General features: G+C 42.0%; 1 protein-coding gene across 8 annotated transcripts in view; it reads right to left on the bottom strand.

Moving 5' to 3' along the window:
• The window catches only part of DENND2B (DENN domain containing 2B), a 139,438-nt gene that overhangs the window by 31,308 nt on the left and 91,252 nt on the right, over window positions 1-16,878 (bottom strand). For 7 of the 8 annotated variants that reach the window (XM_035119670.2, XM_035119635.2, XM_035119663.2 and 4 more), the window contains 6 exons: window positions 11,108-11,256; window positions 8,016-8,231; window positions 6,534-6,630; window positions 5,012-5,056; window positions 2,550-2,734; window positions 873-982 (listed from right to left, as the gene is read on the bottom strand). In XM_035119670.2, the coding sequence (XP_034975561.1) occupies window positions 873-982; window positions 2,550-2,734; window positions 5,012-5,056; window positions 6,534-6,630; window positions 8,016-8,231; window positions 11,108-11,256 (802 nt within the window). The remainder of the gene's footprint in view (window positions 1-872; window positions 983-2,549; window positions 2,735-5,011; window positions 5,057-6,533; window positions 6,631-8,015; window positions 8,232-11,107; window positions 11,257-16,878) is intronic. The other variant, XM_035119654.2, reaches the window with a different exon arrangement.

Raw genomic sequence — 16,878 nt, 5'->3', positions numbered from 1 at the left:
GTCAACTAGCACCATCCCTCCCCCAAAACATATACTCTGAAACTGCTTCCTCCTCCCTGCCATCTCCCCACTTTCTGTTACTTGTCTGGCCAGTGGTAATAGCACCAGGGAGAAGGGAGCAGAGAGGTCTATCCCTCTAGCCACCCACCCCCGCCTGCCGCCACTCATTGCCCAGACATCAGCAGTGGTAGAGGGAGCAGCCACAGCAGGGTGCAGGGTAGCTGGAGGCCATTCACTTCCCCTTCTCTGTCATGGCAGCCCTTCTTTTCCAAGGCCTACCATGGCCTTCCTCCTAGGAAGCTGTTATGCAGCACTCCAAGGCCAAACGTTATAGCCCTCTGCTCACAATATTATCCATTTGATGTGTTGGCGAGGGGCAATTTGCATCTCCATTAGAGTGCAAGGCTGTGCCCACCCCAATGCTATGTCTGCTTGATTGTTTTTCTCTTTTTGGTGCCACTGCCAAACTCATTGGGTGTTAGGGTGGAGAGAGAGAGAGAGAGAAAGAGAGATTGAGCAACCAGATCACACACCCTGAGCTGCCTGTTAGCCACCTCTGCTTTACTTGGTAACAGAAAACCTAAACAGGGCTTTTGTGATACTCACAAGTGATGTATCACTTCTGACCCCAGAGAGCCCAGAAAGGCCAGAAATCAAATTGCTATGAGCAATTTTACTCTTCCTCAATACTGTGCAAAGGGCATTAGCAGGAGCAGCAAAAAGAGGCAAGAACTAAGAGTGGCGCACCAGCAGAACATAACTGGAATTCCAAAGGAGGAAAAAAATGTCATCTACATTCAACAACAAGCAACAGGCATTGCATTTTGTCAATCCATGAATCCAGTCTTGTAACTATCAGCAGGATAGTTTACCTGTTGTATTCTGACACTGGGTTCCAGTCCTTGGCATCTGGGAAGCAGAACTGTGGGATGGCCTTGAGACGTTCTTCTGCTTCGCGAACTTGCTTTGTAGGTCTTTCTAGCTGTGGTTGAATAAGTCAACATCAGCAGAGTCTAGAACAGACTCAAACCAGGCTTTTAAAATCAACATAGGGAATAGTTATCCTTCTACAAATATCTATTAAGGATGCAATCCTAAACCCTACTTACCGTACCTGGGAGAGCAAGCCTCGTTGAACCCAATAGGGCTTACTCCTAAGTAGACATGGTTAAGGATTGAGCTGTGACTCAACCAATTAACTAAATGAGAAAACTATATTTTATCCCCCAAAGTCATAGATATATTACTTAGTACAGAAACATATGCAGAAAGGCAAAAATGTGCCTTTTGAATTTAAACTACTGCCTTTTTGGTTCAAGAGAAGACAAGACAAAATAGATAAGCTGGTTATTATTATTATTATTATTGATATCAGAGCCACATTGATATCTTCCTCCTCCACACAATCACAGAAACCCACTCAAGATCCTGCTTTTGTTGCTGCTGTTCCATTATTGCCTTTGCCTGATTCCATTAGCCTTATGAGATCTTGACTCTAGGCAAAGAAGACTGACTTTATGGATCGTATTCAACTAACTTAGAGTAAACCCAGTGATATTAATAAAAACCTAAGTTTATCAAGGCTATTCATTTCAATAGGCCAATTTTGAGAAAAAGTCAGTGGGTTGTATCCAACGAAAGGACAAGTGAAAGTGATGCCTATTGCAAGGGAGTTCCATGCTGCTGCCTCCCTACCATGGTGCTCCGCACTCTCCCAAAATCCTATCCTCAGGGCAGAACGATTTCTACAGAATAGAAAGGAACTGTGGCAATTCCTTCTTCCCTAGATCCAAGCTGTAACACCATCACCGTGAACACATCTCTACTATCTACAGCAGGCGTCCCCAAACTCAGCCCTCCAGATGTTTTGGGACTACAATTCCCATCATCCCTAACCACTGGTCCTGTTAGCTAGGGATGATGGGAGTTGTAGTCCCAAAACATCTGAAGGGCCGAGTTTGGGGGTGCCTGATCTACAGAGTGTTACATTCTCCCATAACATTGAGCCAGGGATTGCAATTTATTGTTTCAGCTTGTGATAAGAGAGGAGTGAAGCGATCTCCCATGTTCACAGAAAAAACATTTACTATAGTTTGCCATATTGTGTGAATGCAGCCACCCTATTTACTTACCACTTACTTACTTACTTACTTACTTACTTAAAATCATTTCTAGGCTGCCCTTTGTTTGAAACCTCACAGCAGTATGACCTCACAGCAGTTTAGAAAAAAATAAAATAACACAGCAGCGGTAGCATTCCAATAAAAAGTCTCATCAAAACATCCACAACATAAACAAGGTCAATAAAAACTGGCATCATTTTAAATTTTGTTTGTAAACCACTTAGAGAATATTTATTGATAGATGACTATATAAATTTAATGTGGAATATAAAATAATAATGTCCACCCATCTATAGTAATGTCTTAAAATTGGACATGTGTCTATTTTTAAGTTATGCATGTGCCTAACAGTGTCCCATATATGCTACCACAGTCAACAGCTACAATAACAATAATGATGGCAATCCAATAAAGTTGTTGTTTTACCTTTGGAAACTGATATGTGACTTCAGGGAGGTAAGTATTTTTAGAGGGCTTCTTCTTAAGAGAAACTACCACAAAATACTCAAACAATTCACGTTCCTGCCATTCAATCAGCTCCAGTTCCAAAGTCCGGTAACTAGGAGCTCTCTTCAGCATTGACTGGATGTGGACAAGGCGCTGGGTGTGAGCTAATATTAGAAAAGAAGCAAGAAGCATTACTTGGCAGCTTCTGAGATGCTAAGCCCAAGCACGTTCACTTTTAATTCTGCATATCCTTATTTCCTACATAAATGAAAGCCTTCTCAAATACAGAAGCGATAAACGTTCTTGAAAAGAAACTTGAGGAATACAACCTACTCAAGCTTTACGAAGTCAGCTGACTTTATAGCATCAAATGCAACAGGCTGTGAACCGTAAGGATCCCTATACTTTATTAACAAACAAGCATACATAAAATAGCTTCTCACATCACTTTAGAATCAGGTCTATATTGCCAAATATGTTTCAAACTTGATGTGATAAAGTCCTCTGGGTGGGATTCAACTAAGGATTCCTGTCAGTGGAAGCCCTACACAAGGACTTCTGCTTGCACAACAAAACTTTCCCTTCTCTCTTCTCCCCCCACATCCCCCCATGTAGATATGAGGGGCCTGTTTTGAATGAGGGTGTGTATTAGGGGGGAGATTTAACCCTTTGCTCCCTGCAGTGGTCTCAATCTAGATCAGGGACTAGACTGATGATAGCATTGTTTTTTAAAAAGCAGAAATAAAGGAAGCTCCTCTTGGAGTGTATGCCCCACCCTCACCCCAAGGTAATATAAGGGCATTACCTTTTGGGGAAAAATACAATAACAAATATACAATAATAATTTTAAGGCCCCACAGAAGGAGCAGCAACAAGCTGCAGTTTCACCCATCCATTTCTGCTGCACCTCAGATTACAAATATCACAGCAATCTGTATAAACCTAAAGCCAGAAAATTCACTGGAATAAAAGCAGATTCTGGCACTAGCTGGGAAATAAGTCCATAAAAACAGATTTACTGGCAAAGATGCTCCAGACTGCTAGAAAGCAAAAGCGGCAAAGACGGCTAAGGAGAAGAGAAACTGTGCCCAGCAATTTCACAATCATTTCATCATCATCATCATCATTGTCTTTAAAGAATTTTAAAGTGATGGTCATATCAACCACTTTTCTTATTATTATTTTAAAAAAACCATTCTTTTATATGAAGCTTTGCATTTAGTGCATCTTAATTAATTTGCTCCATGCTAAAAAAAAGCTGTAAAAAGAAGATAAGCTGCAGAGAGTGCTGGTTCTGAGCAGGTGCTCCAAGCTGGGAAGTCTATGATTTGAATCTTAGCTCAGTCACAAATGTATTGGGGTAGCTCTCACCTTAAATGCCTACTGCCTCAAATCTATAATAGGGTGATGACAGTACTGGCATATTATATAAGCTTGCTATATATAATGATTACTGATGTAACATATCAGTGCTTTAAGCATTTGGGAAAACTAGTGTTACAATTGTCCATCACAATGACCACCACTTATTATACTCTTATTGGCTAAATGCAGGGATTGGGAAACCCATGGCCCTACAGGTGCCGTTGGGCTCTAAAACTCCCATCATCCTCAGCTAGCATGGCCAATGGTGAGGAATGACAGGAGTTGGAGTTCAAGACTATCACGGAAGGCTGGAGGTTACCAATCCTTGGTAAAAGGCCTTGCATGGGAATAATTTCTTTTGTCAAATGCAAACATCCTAAGAACAATGAAATGGCTTTCCTGCTTCTTCCCTACTGCACCCCCACTGCACCTGTCCAAAGGCCAATTCTTAAGCTCAGGGGATCCTGAAAGACCAGCAGCAGCGTATGTGTTGGTGCTCAGCCAGCAGCAACAGGAGCACCAGGGCAATAGCAAAGTCCGGAGAGCTCCAAGTTGGCAGTAGCAGCCAGGATGCACCTATAGAATGCTGATGCACTTCCCTGACCTTTCCGGCCACCCTGTCCCATCCAAGTGAACACAGTGCTGCCAGCACCTAGCAGCATAGGAAGGCAAACTAACACCCGGGGGCCGGATCCGGCCCAATCGCTGTGTCAATCCGGCCCACGGATGGTCCGGGAATCAGCGTGTTTTTACACGAGTAGAATGTGTCCTTTTATTTAAAATGCATCTCTGGATTATTTGTGGTGTTTTTACATAAGTAGAATGTGTGCTTTTGTTTAAAATGCATCTCTGGGTTACTTGTGGGGCATAGGAATTTGTTCATTGCCCCCTGCTGAAAAAGTTTGCTGACCCCTGATGGCATGCCACTGCTGCTCCATCGCCACCCTCACATGCCTCTGCTGTCAGGGATGGAATGGGATGTGGTAAGGGGCAGCTGTAGTTCTACCACCTTGCCTCCCATTTAATTTCATTGGATAGTAAAGCAACTAGAAGATAAGGAATGCTGAGCCTCTCACCTTTAAACCTGTCATCTGAATCACTCTCACTCTCACTATTTTCATCTGAAAGAGAGAAAAGGATTCTATTATCAGAAGGAAACTTCAGGTTTGCTCTTAAGTTTGCAAAATAAAAATAAAAATAATGCCTGTCCTTATGTCCTGCAATGAAAATACACGGTCAAGCGATCTCGGTGTAGAAATGTTTCGTGATTATGGAAGTCTTTTAAGAAAAAAGTAATTTCCAGGCTGCTTGAGGAAGCATTTTGAAAACTAGTTTGACACTTTCCCATTCAAATTATTTTTATTGAAAAGAGATTGTAACACCTCAGAGAAGTCAAGGGGGACACCTTGAAAGCTCTAGTAGCCAGAAATCTGTATGAATAACATGAATTAATTTTTTGACGAATGCCCACCTGGGTAACTGGGCATACTGGTAGCTAGGCTGGTGACTCATTCACAGCATGTGGTTGCTCTTAAGCAGGCAAACAGCTATGTGTCATGGGCAGGGAGCAGCTACAACTGAGCAAGCAGCAAGCAGCAGCAAGGCTAAGTTGAGATCTAGATATAGGGGAAGGGCCATAGGTCAGTGGAAAGGCCTATACTTTGTATACAGAAGGTCCCAGGTTTAGTCTCCCACATCTCCCTACTCTGCACCCTGTCTGAAACCCTGGATTGCTGCTGCTAGTCAATGTGAGTGGACCAATGGCTTCACTTAGTACAAGACAACTTCCTATGCCCTCTATGTTTTCATGTCTTGGTGTTGGAGTGGTACATCTCATAGGACAGGACCATTAGGAACTCTTGTTACTTCTGCTACACTGGCACACACACTGGCATACATGCACATGCAAAGATGCACATGACATGCACAGACCATAAGAAATGTTAAAAACATTCATTTGGAAAGAGTATGCACACAGGATCCAGTTTTATTAATTGGTTTTACTTTCATATTGTTGCATATGCAACAAGTTGATAGAAAGAAATCAATGGCTGAGGGTGGCTTCACCGTGGGCACATTTGTGCACTTCAGTTCTGCAGAAATTAGCTGGCACCTTCCAGGAAACATTGAGAGCCGCTTCACACTTTATATAGCAATCAGGTTTGCTGCAGCTATGGCTACATTTCCCTAGTAATAATATAATAATAATAATAATTTATTGTTTATACCCTGCCCATCTGGCTGGGTTTCCCCAGCCACTCTGGGCGGCTTCCAACAGAAAAATGAAATAAAATAATCTATTAAGCATTAAAAGCCTCCCTAAACATTGCTGCCTTCATATGTCTTCTAAAAATCTGGTAGCTTAGTGTCTCTTGCACTAAATGTGCAAAATGTGAAAGGCAGATGGACATTTCTAAATGCTGAAGGATGCACACCAGGGACCCCTAATTGGCTGCAATTCCCTGGTTTGCACACTCTTTGTGCTAGAAACAAGCACCTGACCTTGCAGGTCTATCTGTTTATTTATTATACAATATATCAGTGTAAAAGTGACTTCTGTAATGAAATATGGATGCTAAAAAGGATTTCGTGATATACCTCTCAGTGATGCTGTTTCAACATTGGACATTGAAAGCTTCTTCAATCTTTTTTTCCCTCTCTTTGCACTATAGATAGAATTGATCCTTTGTACAAGCTGTAAAAGAAGAGGAGAACAATTAGCCTTCATCAAATCAGCACTTGAACTCCAATAATGACTCTTGCTTGTCAGGATGGAGAATAAAAAAGGTGTGTGGGTGAGGGCAGCATGCAGGATGTGTTAGCACGATAATTTCCACTTGAGAAGTATTAACTACCTCCCCTCCTCTCAGCACACCCTCTGCCCTCTCCAAATCTGCTCCAAAGGGTTTGGGAGAAACCCAGAACAGGGAGAAGAGAGGGAGGGGAAGTTCTGTTAAGAATGTACTAAACACAACTGCACAGGAAATAGTTAAACATATAAGGAAAATACTACATTTACCATTATAAATAAATAAGCTATTGTTCATTCTAACTGCTCAGATAATTATTCCGTCTCTTTCTTAGATTTGTAAGTTTTTTACCAAGTTGCAAGAGCTTAACTTTAATTGAGGCTTGTTTCAAATCTGCCATGACACAGCTATCTGAATTGCACAGATATAAACAATAGGACCCATGTTAGATCAGTTGCAATTTCCTTGGGAACCACCATGACAAACAAAAACAAAAAACTTTAGGCACAAACCATGGATTATAAATAGCAGCAGGTCAACTGCAACTCACATTATAATTTGAGCAAAACAGAGCAATGCACCAGTTTGTAGAGATTAAGGGAAAGCGTATAATTGCCCCTTTTCACACATGCACCCAAAAAGTCTTTTCCAGAAACGGGGTGGCGAAGGCAGACACCCACTATGCCAACAACATAACTTGCAGTTCAGATGTCTTTGTGGATATTTCATGCAGTTGTTTTCCCTTTATTGAGAGCTAGAAGGCCACATGGCCACGGCAGGCGTTACTTGGATATACATGTGTTTCACACCACAAGTGTAAGCAATGCCTGTTTTAGTGCTTTTACCTTTCAGTCTGAAGTTGGTTGCTGCAGTACATACACACACAAAAACCTCAGGGACTTTCCCACCCTCACATCCCAGGTATTCCCACACGCATTGTTGTGCATAGAGTAGGAGCATCTCTTTACTGGTCATGTGGATAAAGGGAGGGGGGAAAACAGGTTGAAGGTCCTGCACATAATAATTCCATAGATAGATTAGATAGATGATAGATAGATAGATAGATAGATAGATAGATAGATAGATAGATAGATAGATAGATAGATAGATGAAAGGATCCAATCTCTCTCACAGTAAGAACATAAGAGGCCTGCTAAATCAGGACTATGGGGAATCGAAAAACATGACCTGAGAGCAATAGCACTTTGTCCAGTTGTGAATCCCAGCAACTGGCATTCAAGGGAACACTGCCTCCAGCAACAGTACTAAATTTGGGGTATTACACCAAGGGTAAGAAAAAGCAACATCATGACTGATTCGTAGTAACCACCTTTGGCACCCTTCGGGCTCTGCGCGTGGAAAGAAGTTCGCTGGTAGTACTCAAACTGTCTTCATTCAGGCTGGATGGAGAGGAGGGAATGCCAAGCTGGGCCAGCAGCAGCATGTCATCATGACTGTGTCTCTTGGGTAACCGTGGTACACGATGGCTTCTCCTTTCTGACCAGTTTCCGATTCTTAGTGACTGGCTGCTGGGCTTTGAAGGTAGCTAAGAAGTAAGCATAAGAAAGTAAGAAGAGCCCTGCAGGATCAGACCAAAGGCTGATCTAATCCAGCATTGTGTTTCACACATTGGCTAACCAGGTACCTATGAGAAGACCATAAGCAGGACATGACAGCAGTAGTACTCGCCTGCTCATAACCCCCAGGCACAGGTATTCAGGAGCACCCTGCCTCTGATCTTGGAAATGGTGTGTAGCCATTTTGTCTAGTACCCAATGATAGCCTTATGTTCCTTTTTGAAGCCATCCATAGGTGGACATCACCACATCCTGTTGAAGTGATTTCCATAGTTTATGAAGAAGTACTTACTTTTGTCAGTCTTGAATTGCCTACCAATTCGCTTTACTGGATGACTCTGGGTTCCAGTATTTCGACTGATGGAGAAATACTTTTGTCTGTCCACTTTCTCTACTCCATGCATAATTCTACACACTTCTATCATGCTCCCCCCCTAACCCCTCCCTTTTAAAAAAGTTCAGTAGCCTCCAAATATTGTAAACTTCATTTGTTGTGAGTTACTCTATCCCCCGATCATTTTGGTTGCCTTTTTGTGCACCTTTTCCAGCTCTACAGTATAATTTTGGAGGAAACATAAATTCCACCCATAGAAACACAGTTATTCCAGCAAAGTCCAACCATGCCGGGCCTTCACTGAATTTTTAATATAATTAGCAGAAAGACCTCAAATGAGCTTCAGTGAACATTAAATAAGGAGAGATTGTTAGAGACAAAATTGCCCTTTTCATTGAAAAAGACTACATTCTGCCATTAGTATAATGAGCTGCCTTATACCAGCTCAGAACATTAGCCCTTCTAGTCCCATCACTCTCTTGGCTTGCAATCTTTAACTGGGGATGTCTTCCACAGAACTCAGTCCTTGGCAGTTGACTGTTCTAGGCTGCAATTCTATGAACACCTGCATGGAAACAAATCCCACTGAACACAGTGGGGCTTACTTCACAGTAAATATGGTAAATATGGTCAGGATTGCACAGCTAGAATAATATTTCATCCCTTCCTTTTTAGATATGACAATACAGAGTCTTTCCTCCCTTCCACTAAACATATATTAATAATTCTGTGTGAAGAGTACTCCCTTTTGTATATCATAATCTCCCACCATTCATGACCCCAGGTTGTGTTATAAGAGGAAGAAGAAAAACCTCTCTCTATCAACTTTTGTCACACCATGCATAATTTTATAAACCTGTATCATGCCCCCACTTTACTCATCTTTATCCTAAACTGGCTGTAAACAAAATATTTCCTTAGAGTGGAGCTACCCCTTATCATTTGCCCTTTTCTATGCTGTATTTTTTTTAGGTTCAGTGACCAGAATCCTACACAGTGCGGTCGTGCCATAGATATGTATAAAAGTCACAATATTGAGACAGGTAGGTAGCCGTGTTGGTCTGCCGTAGTCGAAACAAATTTCTTCCAGCAGCACCTTAGAGACCAACTAAGTTTGTCATTGGTATGAGCTTTTGTGTGCATGCACACTTCTTCAGATATACAATATTGAGAGTTTTATTTGAAATCCCTTTCCTAATAGGATGAAATTCACCTTTCTCACAGCTGATAGAGACTCTAGTCCCCTCAGAAGTTGCTCTTCATGCATTCCAAGAATGCATAGAGGGGAGAGCAGGACATTCCAGCCCCACCCCAAAGGCCCCTATCCCTGCCAGTTGTACCCCAAAACTTGGCTAACTGGGGAGAAGATCTGAGGGGAAAGCTACATGCATTCAGTGAAACATTCATAGACTCTTGCATGGCAAAGCAAGCATGTGTGGCTTCTGCATGTTCTCAGAATGCATGGCAGGTAACTCCTGAAGGGAGTTCTTTTCTCCCCACATTTCTCTGTTTAAGACCCAATATTTTTTTTAAAAAAAACACCTTATGGCCTCAGAGTTAAGGTCTGGAATAAACTTAACCATTGAAAGGAGCCACCTAAACCATTTTCACCCACCTCCAAGATGCAGACACACCACAGGGGAAGGCATCTGCTTGAATAACTGGAGTTAAGTATGGCCCATGTAACACTTTGGAACTCAGGCAGTGCTATGGGATTCTAATTTGATGCTAGGAAAGCATTTTGACTCTGTGCCTTAGCTATGTACTGTATAAATATGTCAACGCAGGTGTTTCTCTTTTTTACTTGTCTGGCTCAGACTTTGTCCCAGTGAACCTCCCCTAATCAAGAAATAAAAATTAACACACACACACCCCAATGTTTACAGCAAATTTAATGAACAAAATCAGAAAATGGCACATGAATGCAAGGGGATATTCCACACAACTGTAATAGTAGTGAATGCAACTCTATTGGTTTGGGAGATGAGGAGCTAAAGCAGTTATTTGTCTAAAGAAAATCTTGCTGAGCCTTGCCATTTTCCCATCTAATGACACATTCACTGTTTTAACACTATTTTTAGTAGATTAGATCTAAAGCCTGGGTTGACAATGCATAATAATTTAGGTTAAAAAAACAACAACACCCAGAGCTTTGCCTATCTTCTATTGAAACTGACAGAATATTCAGTGACTCATTCTGGGAGTTACTAACTTTCAAAGGGTAACAAACTTTATAACGGTATAAAGTATCAAATAGCATCACAGAATTTAAGTGCATGTTTACAGCAAATGTATATAAACTGAAAGCTGCCCTTTTTTACAGCAAATATACAAAATGATTCTATTTTTTCTAATAACCTTTTTTGGTTTCATCAAGTTCATCAAGTTAGTATCCCTTTTCCTAGCTCTGCTCCTGTGGCTAGTTCTTTTGCAAAAAACAAATAAAACACGTTCACATCTAAACACAAGGTCTGAGCATAGCCCAGCCCTCTTTAGGACATGCTGTATTACCTGTGGAGGTGTTGTGTACTTCCTGTCCTGCGGAGTCCACATCCTGTGCAAAGTATCTAGGGAACTTTCTGAGAACTGCTGGGATTTTCGGCCTGCATTACGGGCTTTCAGCTCCACATCCTCGTACGGATTTTCCTTGGGTGAATCTCCTTAACAATTTTTTAAAAAAAGGAAAGAAAAACAGATAGGAATGTAAAATAAAAAAAAATCATGTGAACTAAGCAAAAGGCTTGTAGAAAACCTCCTTAGCTTCCAGCGTGACTCATCCTTCCAAGTGCAGCTGGAAGTACTTGGAGGAAATTTTGGCTATGAAAGACTGTGTGGTGTGTTTTTTTCCCCTCTAGCGATTTCACAAGACTGCTTTCTGAGTCCCTACAGCTCTGTCAAGCTTTATTCATGAATGTAAAAGAAAGCGTTAAACACACAGCTACTTTCAGGAGAACCAGGCAAATTACTAACAATTCAATCCTCTGTGTGTTTACTCAGGAGTAGGGATGCCATCAGGGCAGGGCTTTGGAGAAGGAGTCCAGGGTCCCTGCTCAGCAGAATGAGCAAAATGGCCCCCAAACACAGCAGGGCTGGCTCACCACATTTTGAAGTGAAGGAACACACGTTGCTATCTACCGTGTGTGTGTGTGTGTGTGTGTGTGTGTGTGTGAAGATGATTAAGTCCAAGGTCTAAAATTACCTAACTGCACCACTGCCCAGAAGTCCTACTGAGCTCAATGAGACAATGTCCCTTGTAAAATGTGTTTGTAGAATTGCAAATCGGAGAGTTACAATTGGCTCTCATAATAAAAATAATGGAAAATGGTTTTTGTTTTGTTTTGCAACTGCCTTAAGCACACTCAGGCTTGGTTTGCATGTCAATTTAATTATTGTTACACTAAACAATGGCTATGAACACACTCCCATTTACTCTGAATCCAGTGCGCTCCCAATGTCGGTTTAGGAAGCAATGTACACACAACGTCAGCCACAATCCAAATCCATCTATATCCTCTTGTCATACCCTCCATCTACCAGATTGAAAAATCCGGGATCAGCGGCTGCGCGGCACCGGATGTCGCTTCTACGCAGACATGCGTAGAAGCGACTTCCGGTGCTGGCGCCGCCCGATTTCCAGTGCCCAGACATGGGCAGAGCGGCACCGGAAGTCACTTCTACGCATGTCCCGTGTTTGCATGTCTGGGCACCAGAAATCGCTTCTGCGACATGCACAGACAGCCGGGGAGCTGGGACATGGCCGCCGGCAGGAGCTTTACGGGATATTTACGGGATATAATCAATTCGGGATAACAGCGGGAAATGGTAACAAAATACGGGGGTTTCCCGCGAAAAACGGGAAACTTGGCAGCTATGCCTCTTGTTTCTTAGGAAATATTACTGTACATTTTGACATGCTTCCCCCAAAACCTGCTTCAATCTGAAATAATTTCTTAGGAAATACTACATTTTGACATGCTTCCCCCAAAACCTGCTTCAATCTGAATTAATAAAAAGAATGGCCTAGCTGCAGTTTAAGCTGGAAATATGAATACAGTCTGAGTTTTAAAGGTGAATGTGGAGCATTTTGGTGTGCACTGCTGAGATCATGGGTGCTTTGTTATTCTCCCACTCCCGCTCCTGTCATGCTGCTAGGAGTTAAGCCATTGTAAGCCTTAGGGTTACATTTAAACCAGGGCTTCTGATTTGTTTTTCCCCTGCCCAAACAAACCATGAGCGGTAAACCAAGAACAGATTTTGGTTACTATTGTTATCACTCATAGTTTGGAAAGAAACCACAAGCCCCAGTTTAGATACAGCAGCTAAGGAGAAGTGAGGAATAAGCCAAGAGCACCCACAATTTGAGCAGCAAGCACCAGCACACTGCATGATCACCTTTAAAGCCAGAGTTTGGTTTAACTAGGCTTTAAAGCAAGTGTTGAGCCCGCCAGATGTCGCTGGACTACAACCCCCATCATCCCAGGCCATTGGCCATGCTTGCTAAGGCTGATGGGAGTTGAAGTTCAAAAAAATATCTGGAGGACCAACAGTTCCACGTCCCTGGTTTAAAGCATCATGTGAACCAGGCATGTGCATAGAAAGACAGGATACAGATTATTGTAATAAATGAATGGTAAAAAAAGAATGTCATTGTCCGATCACATGCTTTAGTAAATCTGTTGTTAACTATCACCTGTCACCTTATAGCGCAGGAGTTAAAGGAGCAAATTATCTTTTTGCAAAATAGGGGGAAATGCATAGGTATAGTCATGATGAACTCAAGCAGAAGCTGTTACCTTACACCAACATTCATGTAACCTTCTCACTTCCAATTTCTACAAACGTTTACAATATCTAAAGGAAATGCTACTCCTACATAAAAATAAATATTGAGTAACCTCCATATAAATCACAAAGGAGGTCACTCAACTAGGTAAGAAATATCCAAAAGCTTGATGGATCAATAAAAACAAAACCATAAAGAAAAGCTGACCTTAGGCCTGACTGCAGGCATGCCCGTTTTTATTTTTATTTTTTTGTAATGAATTCAGTAATTTTGAAAGTTAGGCTTTAGTCAATGTTTAAATCAGGGCGGTCCAACTTTGAAACAGAACATGCAGGCTGCAAACTGCCCTGATCCGTGGGGGTGGAAGAGAGCAAGGCCAAGATTTTATTCCCCCTCAGCCCTCATGCTATCTTCCCAAAGTTGGATATGCGAGGTGTTGGGCTTTGGAAAGGAGGTGTGAGGCTCTGGAAGGCTCCTAAAGCCCTCGTACATGCTTCCCAAAGCTGGGAAAGCACTAACTAGGTTTTGGGAAGGAGAATGCCATTCTGTCAGAGCTCTCACTGCTCCTGCCCAAAGCCAGCACCTTGCTTACCCAGCTTTGGAAAGGCAGTGGGAGGGCTGGGGGGGGTGGAGTCAAATGCTGCTGCCAAAAAGGCATTGAGGGCTGCCTGCGGCCCTCAGGCCAGGTGTTGGACCGCCGTGGTTTAAATAATTCCTCCGGGCTCAACTATACAGGAGATGAGTTGGTACCAGCAACTACAGTATATGAACACAGAAGTCCTTCTAGGCCAAACCAAGGGTCCACAATCCTGTTCCCAACAGCAGCCAGCCAAATGTTTCCAGGAGTTCACAAATAAGGGCCCGATGGCAACCGCCTACCTCTGTTGCTTCCACCATGTTACTGCTGAAACGAAACGTTCCATTTAGCTATCATGGCATTTTTAAAAAAACCAACCCGCCTCCATTAATTTGTCTAATCATGATGGACAACCAGCCCATGAGGTGGGCTGAAGCAGCCACCTTGGGTGGCAGACAGCTGCGGGGACACCCTGCCTACCCCTGCAGCCAACTGGATCCTGCTGCAGCGGCTTCTGGCAATATGTTGGAAGAAACCATTGCAGCCATGTGACCTTGGTAAGTGTGTGCAGGGGAGGGCCGGAGGCACCTTCCTGTTTCACCTCCGCCAGCAAAGCAGGACAGGCCGCCCCTGCTAATCATTTTCTAAAGGCATCTATGTTAGTGGCCAAAACTACCTTTTGTGGAAGGAAATTCCAAGGAAGTGTTGCGTGGGGAAGTTCTTCCTTTCGCCTGTCCTGAATCGACTGTCTATTGGTGTAACTGGATGATCCTTCCCCCCCCCCTCCACACACAGGTAGCCAATTTGGTGCCCTCCACATGGTGAGGGACTCCAACTCCCATCAATTGTGTGCAAGTCTAGCCAGACTGATAAATTAACAGAGAGGGCTAAAGAATGTACGGCAACTTAAATGAAAAATTCTGGCCAGTGGCAGAGAAATGAAATAATTACAGATCTTCCTCACTATTTATTCATTTAGAATAAACTAACCTACAGATATTATTACAGTATTTTTTAATTAAGGTATGCTCCTTTCACTATCTAAAGTGTAAGCAGTGCTTTAAAGGGTACTGCACACAAACCAATATTTTTGAATCGTTTTAATGACAAACCTTGAACAGCTGCTGCAATAGAAAATGGTTCAATTGGCAGTCCTTGATCATTATCTCAGTAGCATGGAATTCAAATGTATAGAATGTACTGGAACTCACAAACCCCGGAGACAAGACACCTCCCAGTTCAGATGAAGGATAGTTTAGAAACTTATTTGGCTATTTTCAGCAAATAATAATAATAATGGAATTTCAGTCTTTGTGGAGTATAAATATGAAGCCATAAATTCTATGATGATATCTTGAAGAGACTGCCCAGAGAAAAGGACAACGAGCTAGTGTTTCACAATCAGTTCTGAAAAATGAGAAATTCAAAACGTAACAAGTGCAAAAAAAAAATAGTAACTACGGTAGATGGGACATTAGCTTTGATTTGCATTTAACAAGCAGGTTTTTAAAACAACATCAGCTGGAAATAGAAGGAAGGAAATGTAACCCTCTCCTTGACTACTAAGGTGCTAAAGGAAATCACTCATCTGAAACTGTTATCTGCTTTGGGGAGATGGCACCAATACAACATTTTCTCCTAATGTTCAGTGCTGTGTGGCGCCCGCCCTGTGGAACGCCCTCCCATCAGATGTCAAAAAGAAAAACAACTACCAGACTTTTAGAAGACATCTGAAGGCAGCCCTGTTTAGGGAGGCTTTTAATGGTTAATAGATCACTGTGTTTTATTTTTCTGTTGGAAGCCGCCCAGAGTGGCTGGGGAAACCCAGCCAGATGGGTGGGGTATAAATAATAAATTATTATTATTATTATTATTATTATTATTATTATTATTATTATTAGGGTGCAAGCATTAAAACATGTAAGTTTGACACCTGAAGACTTAGGAATACAGTAGTATATAAGAGCAAATAACAATGAGAAAATAAAATTCTAAACTGTTGGAAAGGTAAAACCCATCCTGCTATATTGATGCCAAGCAGACATTTCATAGACACTGAAAACTTTTGTAGAGATTTTTTTGAGTTAACATTCAAGATCCATTCTTTAATATAATTAAATGAGCCTCCCTTTCTATGACAAATCATTTTATCATATTATTTATCTATTGCATTTATTTGTCTTCCCCATAAGGAATGGGTTACAAACAAGTTAAAAACACAGAAGTCCCCTGCAGAAAAAGTCACATACCAGCACACTATGAAACCACCACAAACAACATAGCAGAGGTTAAAAGAAATTCAGTCATAATCATAAAATCAAAATAAGGAGAGCCACAAAAATCACCTCAACAGGGCTAAACCATATCATGACACCATTGTGAATGTGGAGATTAGTATGTTAAAGCTTTGGAGCCGTTTACAAACAGATTTTAAAGGCCTGGGGAAAGAAGGGTGCCAAAAGGATAATAAAGGTGGCACCAGGTGGGGAGGGCATTCCACAACTGGAGAGATGTCATCAAAAATGTCCTCTCCTTCATGGCCATTCCCTGTTGCTCAGATTGTGGGAGCACTTGGCCTCAACTAATGGCCTCATGGCCTGGGTAGGGACAGATGAGAAGAGGCTATCCTTCAAGTACTGTAATGAAGTCTCAAGGCTTGAATCACTCTCCCACAGGTGTTGAAGGAAAAGAACAGACTTTACTTCAGCTTCAGTTTGATAGGACCACACCTCTTAAATCCAGCATTTTGCAATATGAGAATTCTAACCACAGGTCCTTAATGGAGGTCAACTGTCTTAAAAAAAACAACGCTTTCCTAAATTCCTGAATCTACCGCTTCCAGTGCATTTATCTGCAGAACAGTTTTGTTGGCAACATGGTGCAACGTTTTGTCCAAAGTAAGAGCAAATGAAAGCCATGGTA

Source organism: Zootoca vivipara, chromosome 1 (genome assembly GCF_963506605.1).
Source record: "Zootoca vivipara chromosome 1, rZooViv1.1, whole genome shotgun sequence".
Taxonomy (NCBI): Eukaryota; Metazoa; Chordata; class Lepidosauria; order Squamata; family Lacertidae; genus Zootoca; species Zootoca vivipara.
Note: the sequence above shows the minus strand (reverse complement) of the source record. Positions and strands in the feature narration are given on the sequence as shown.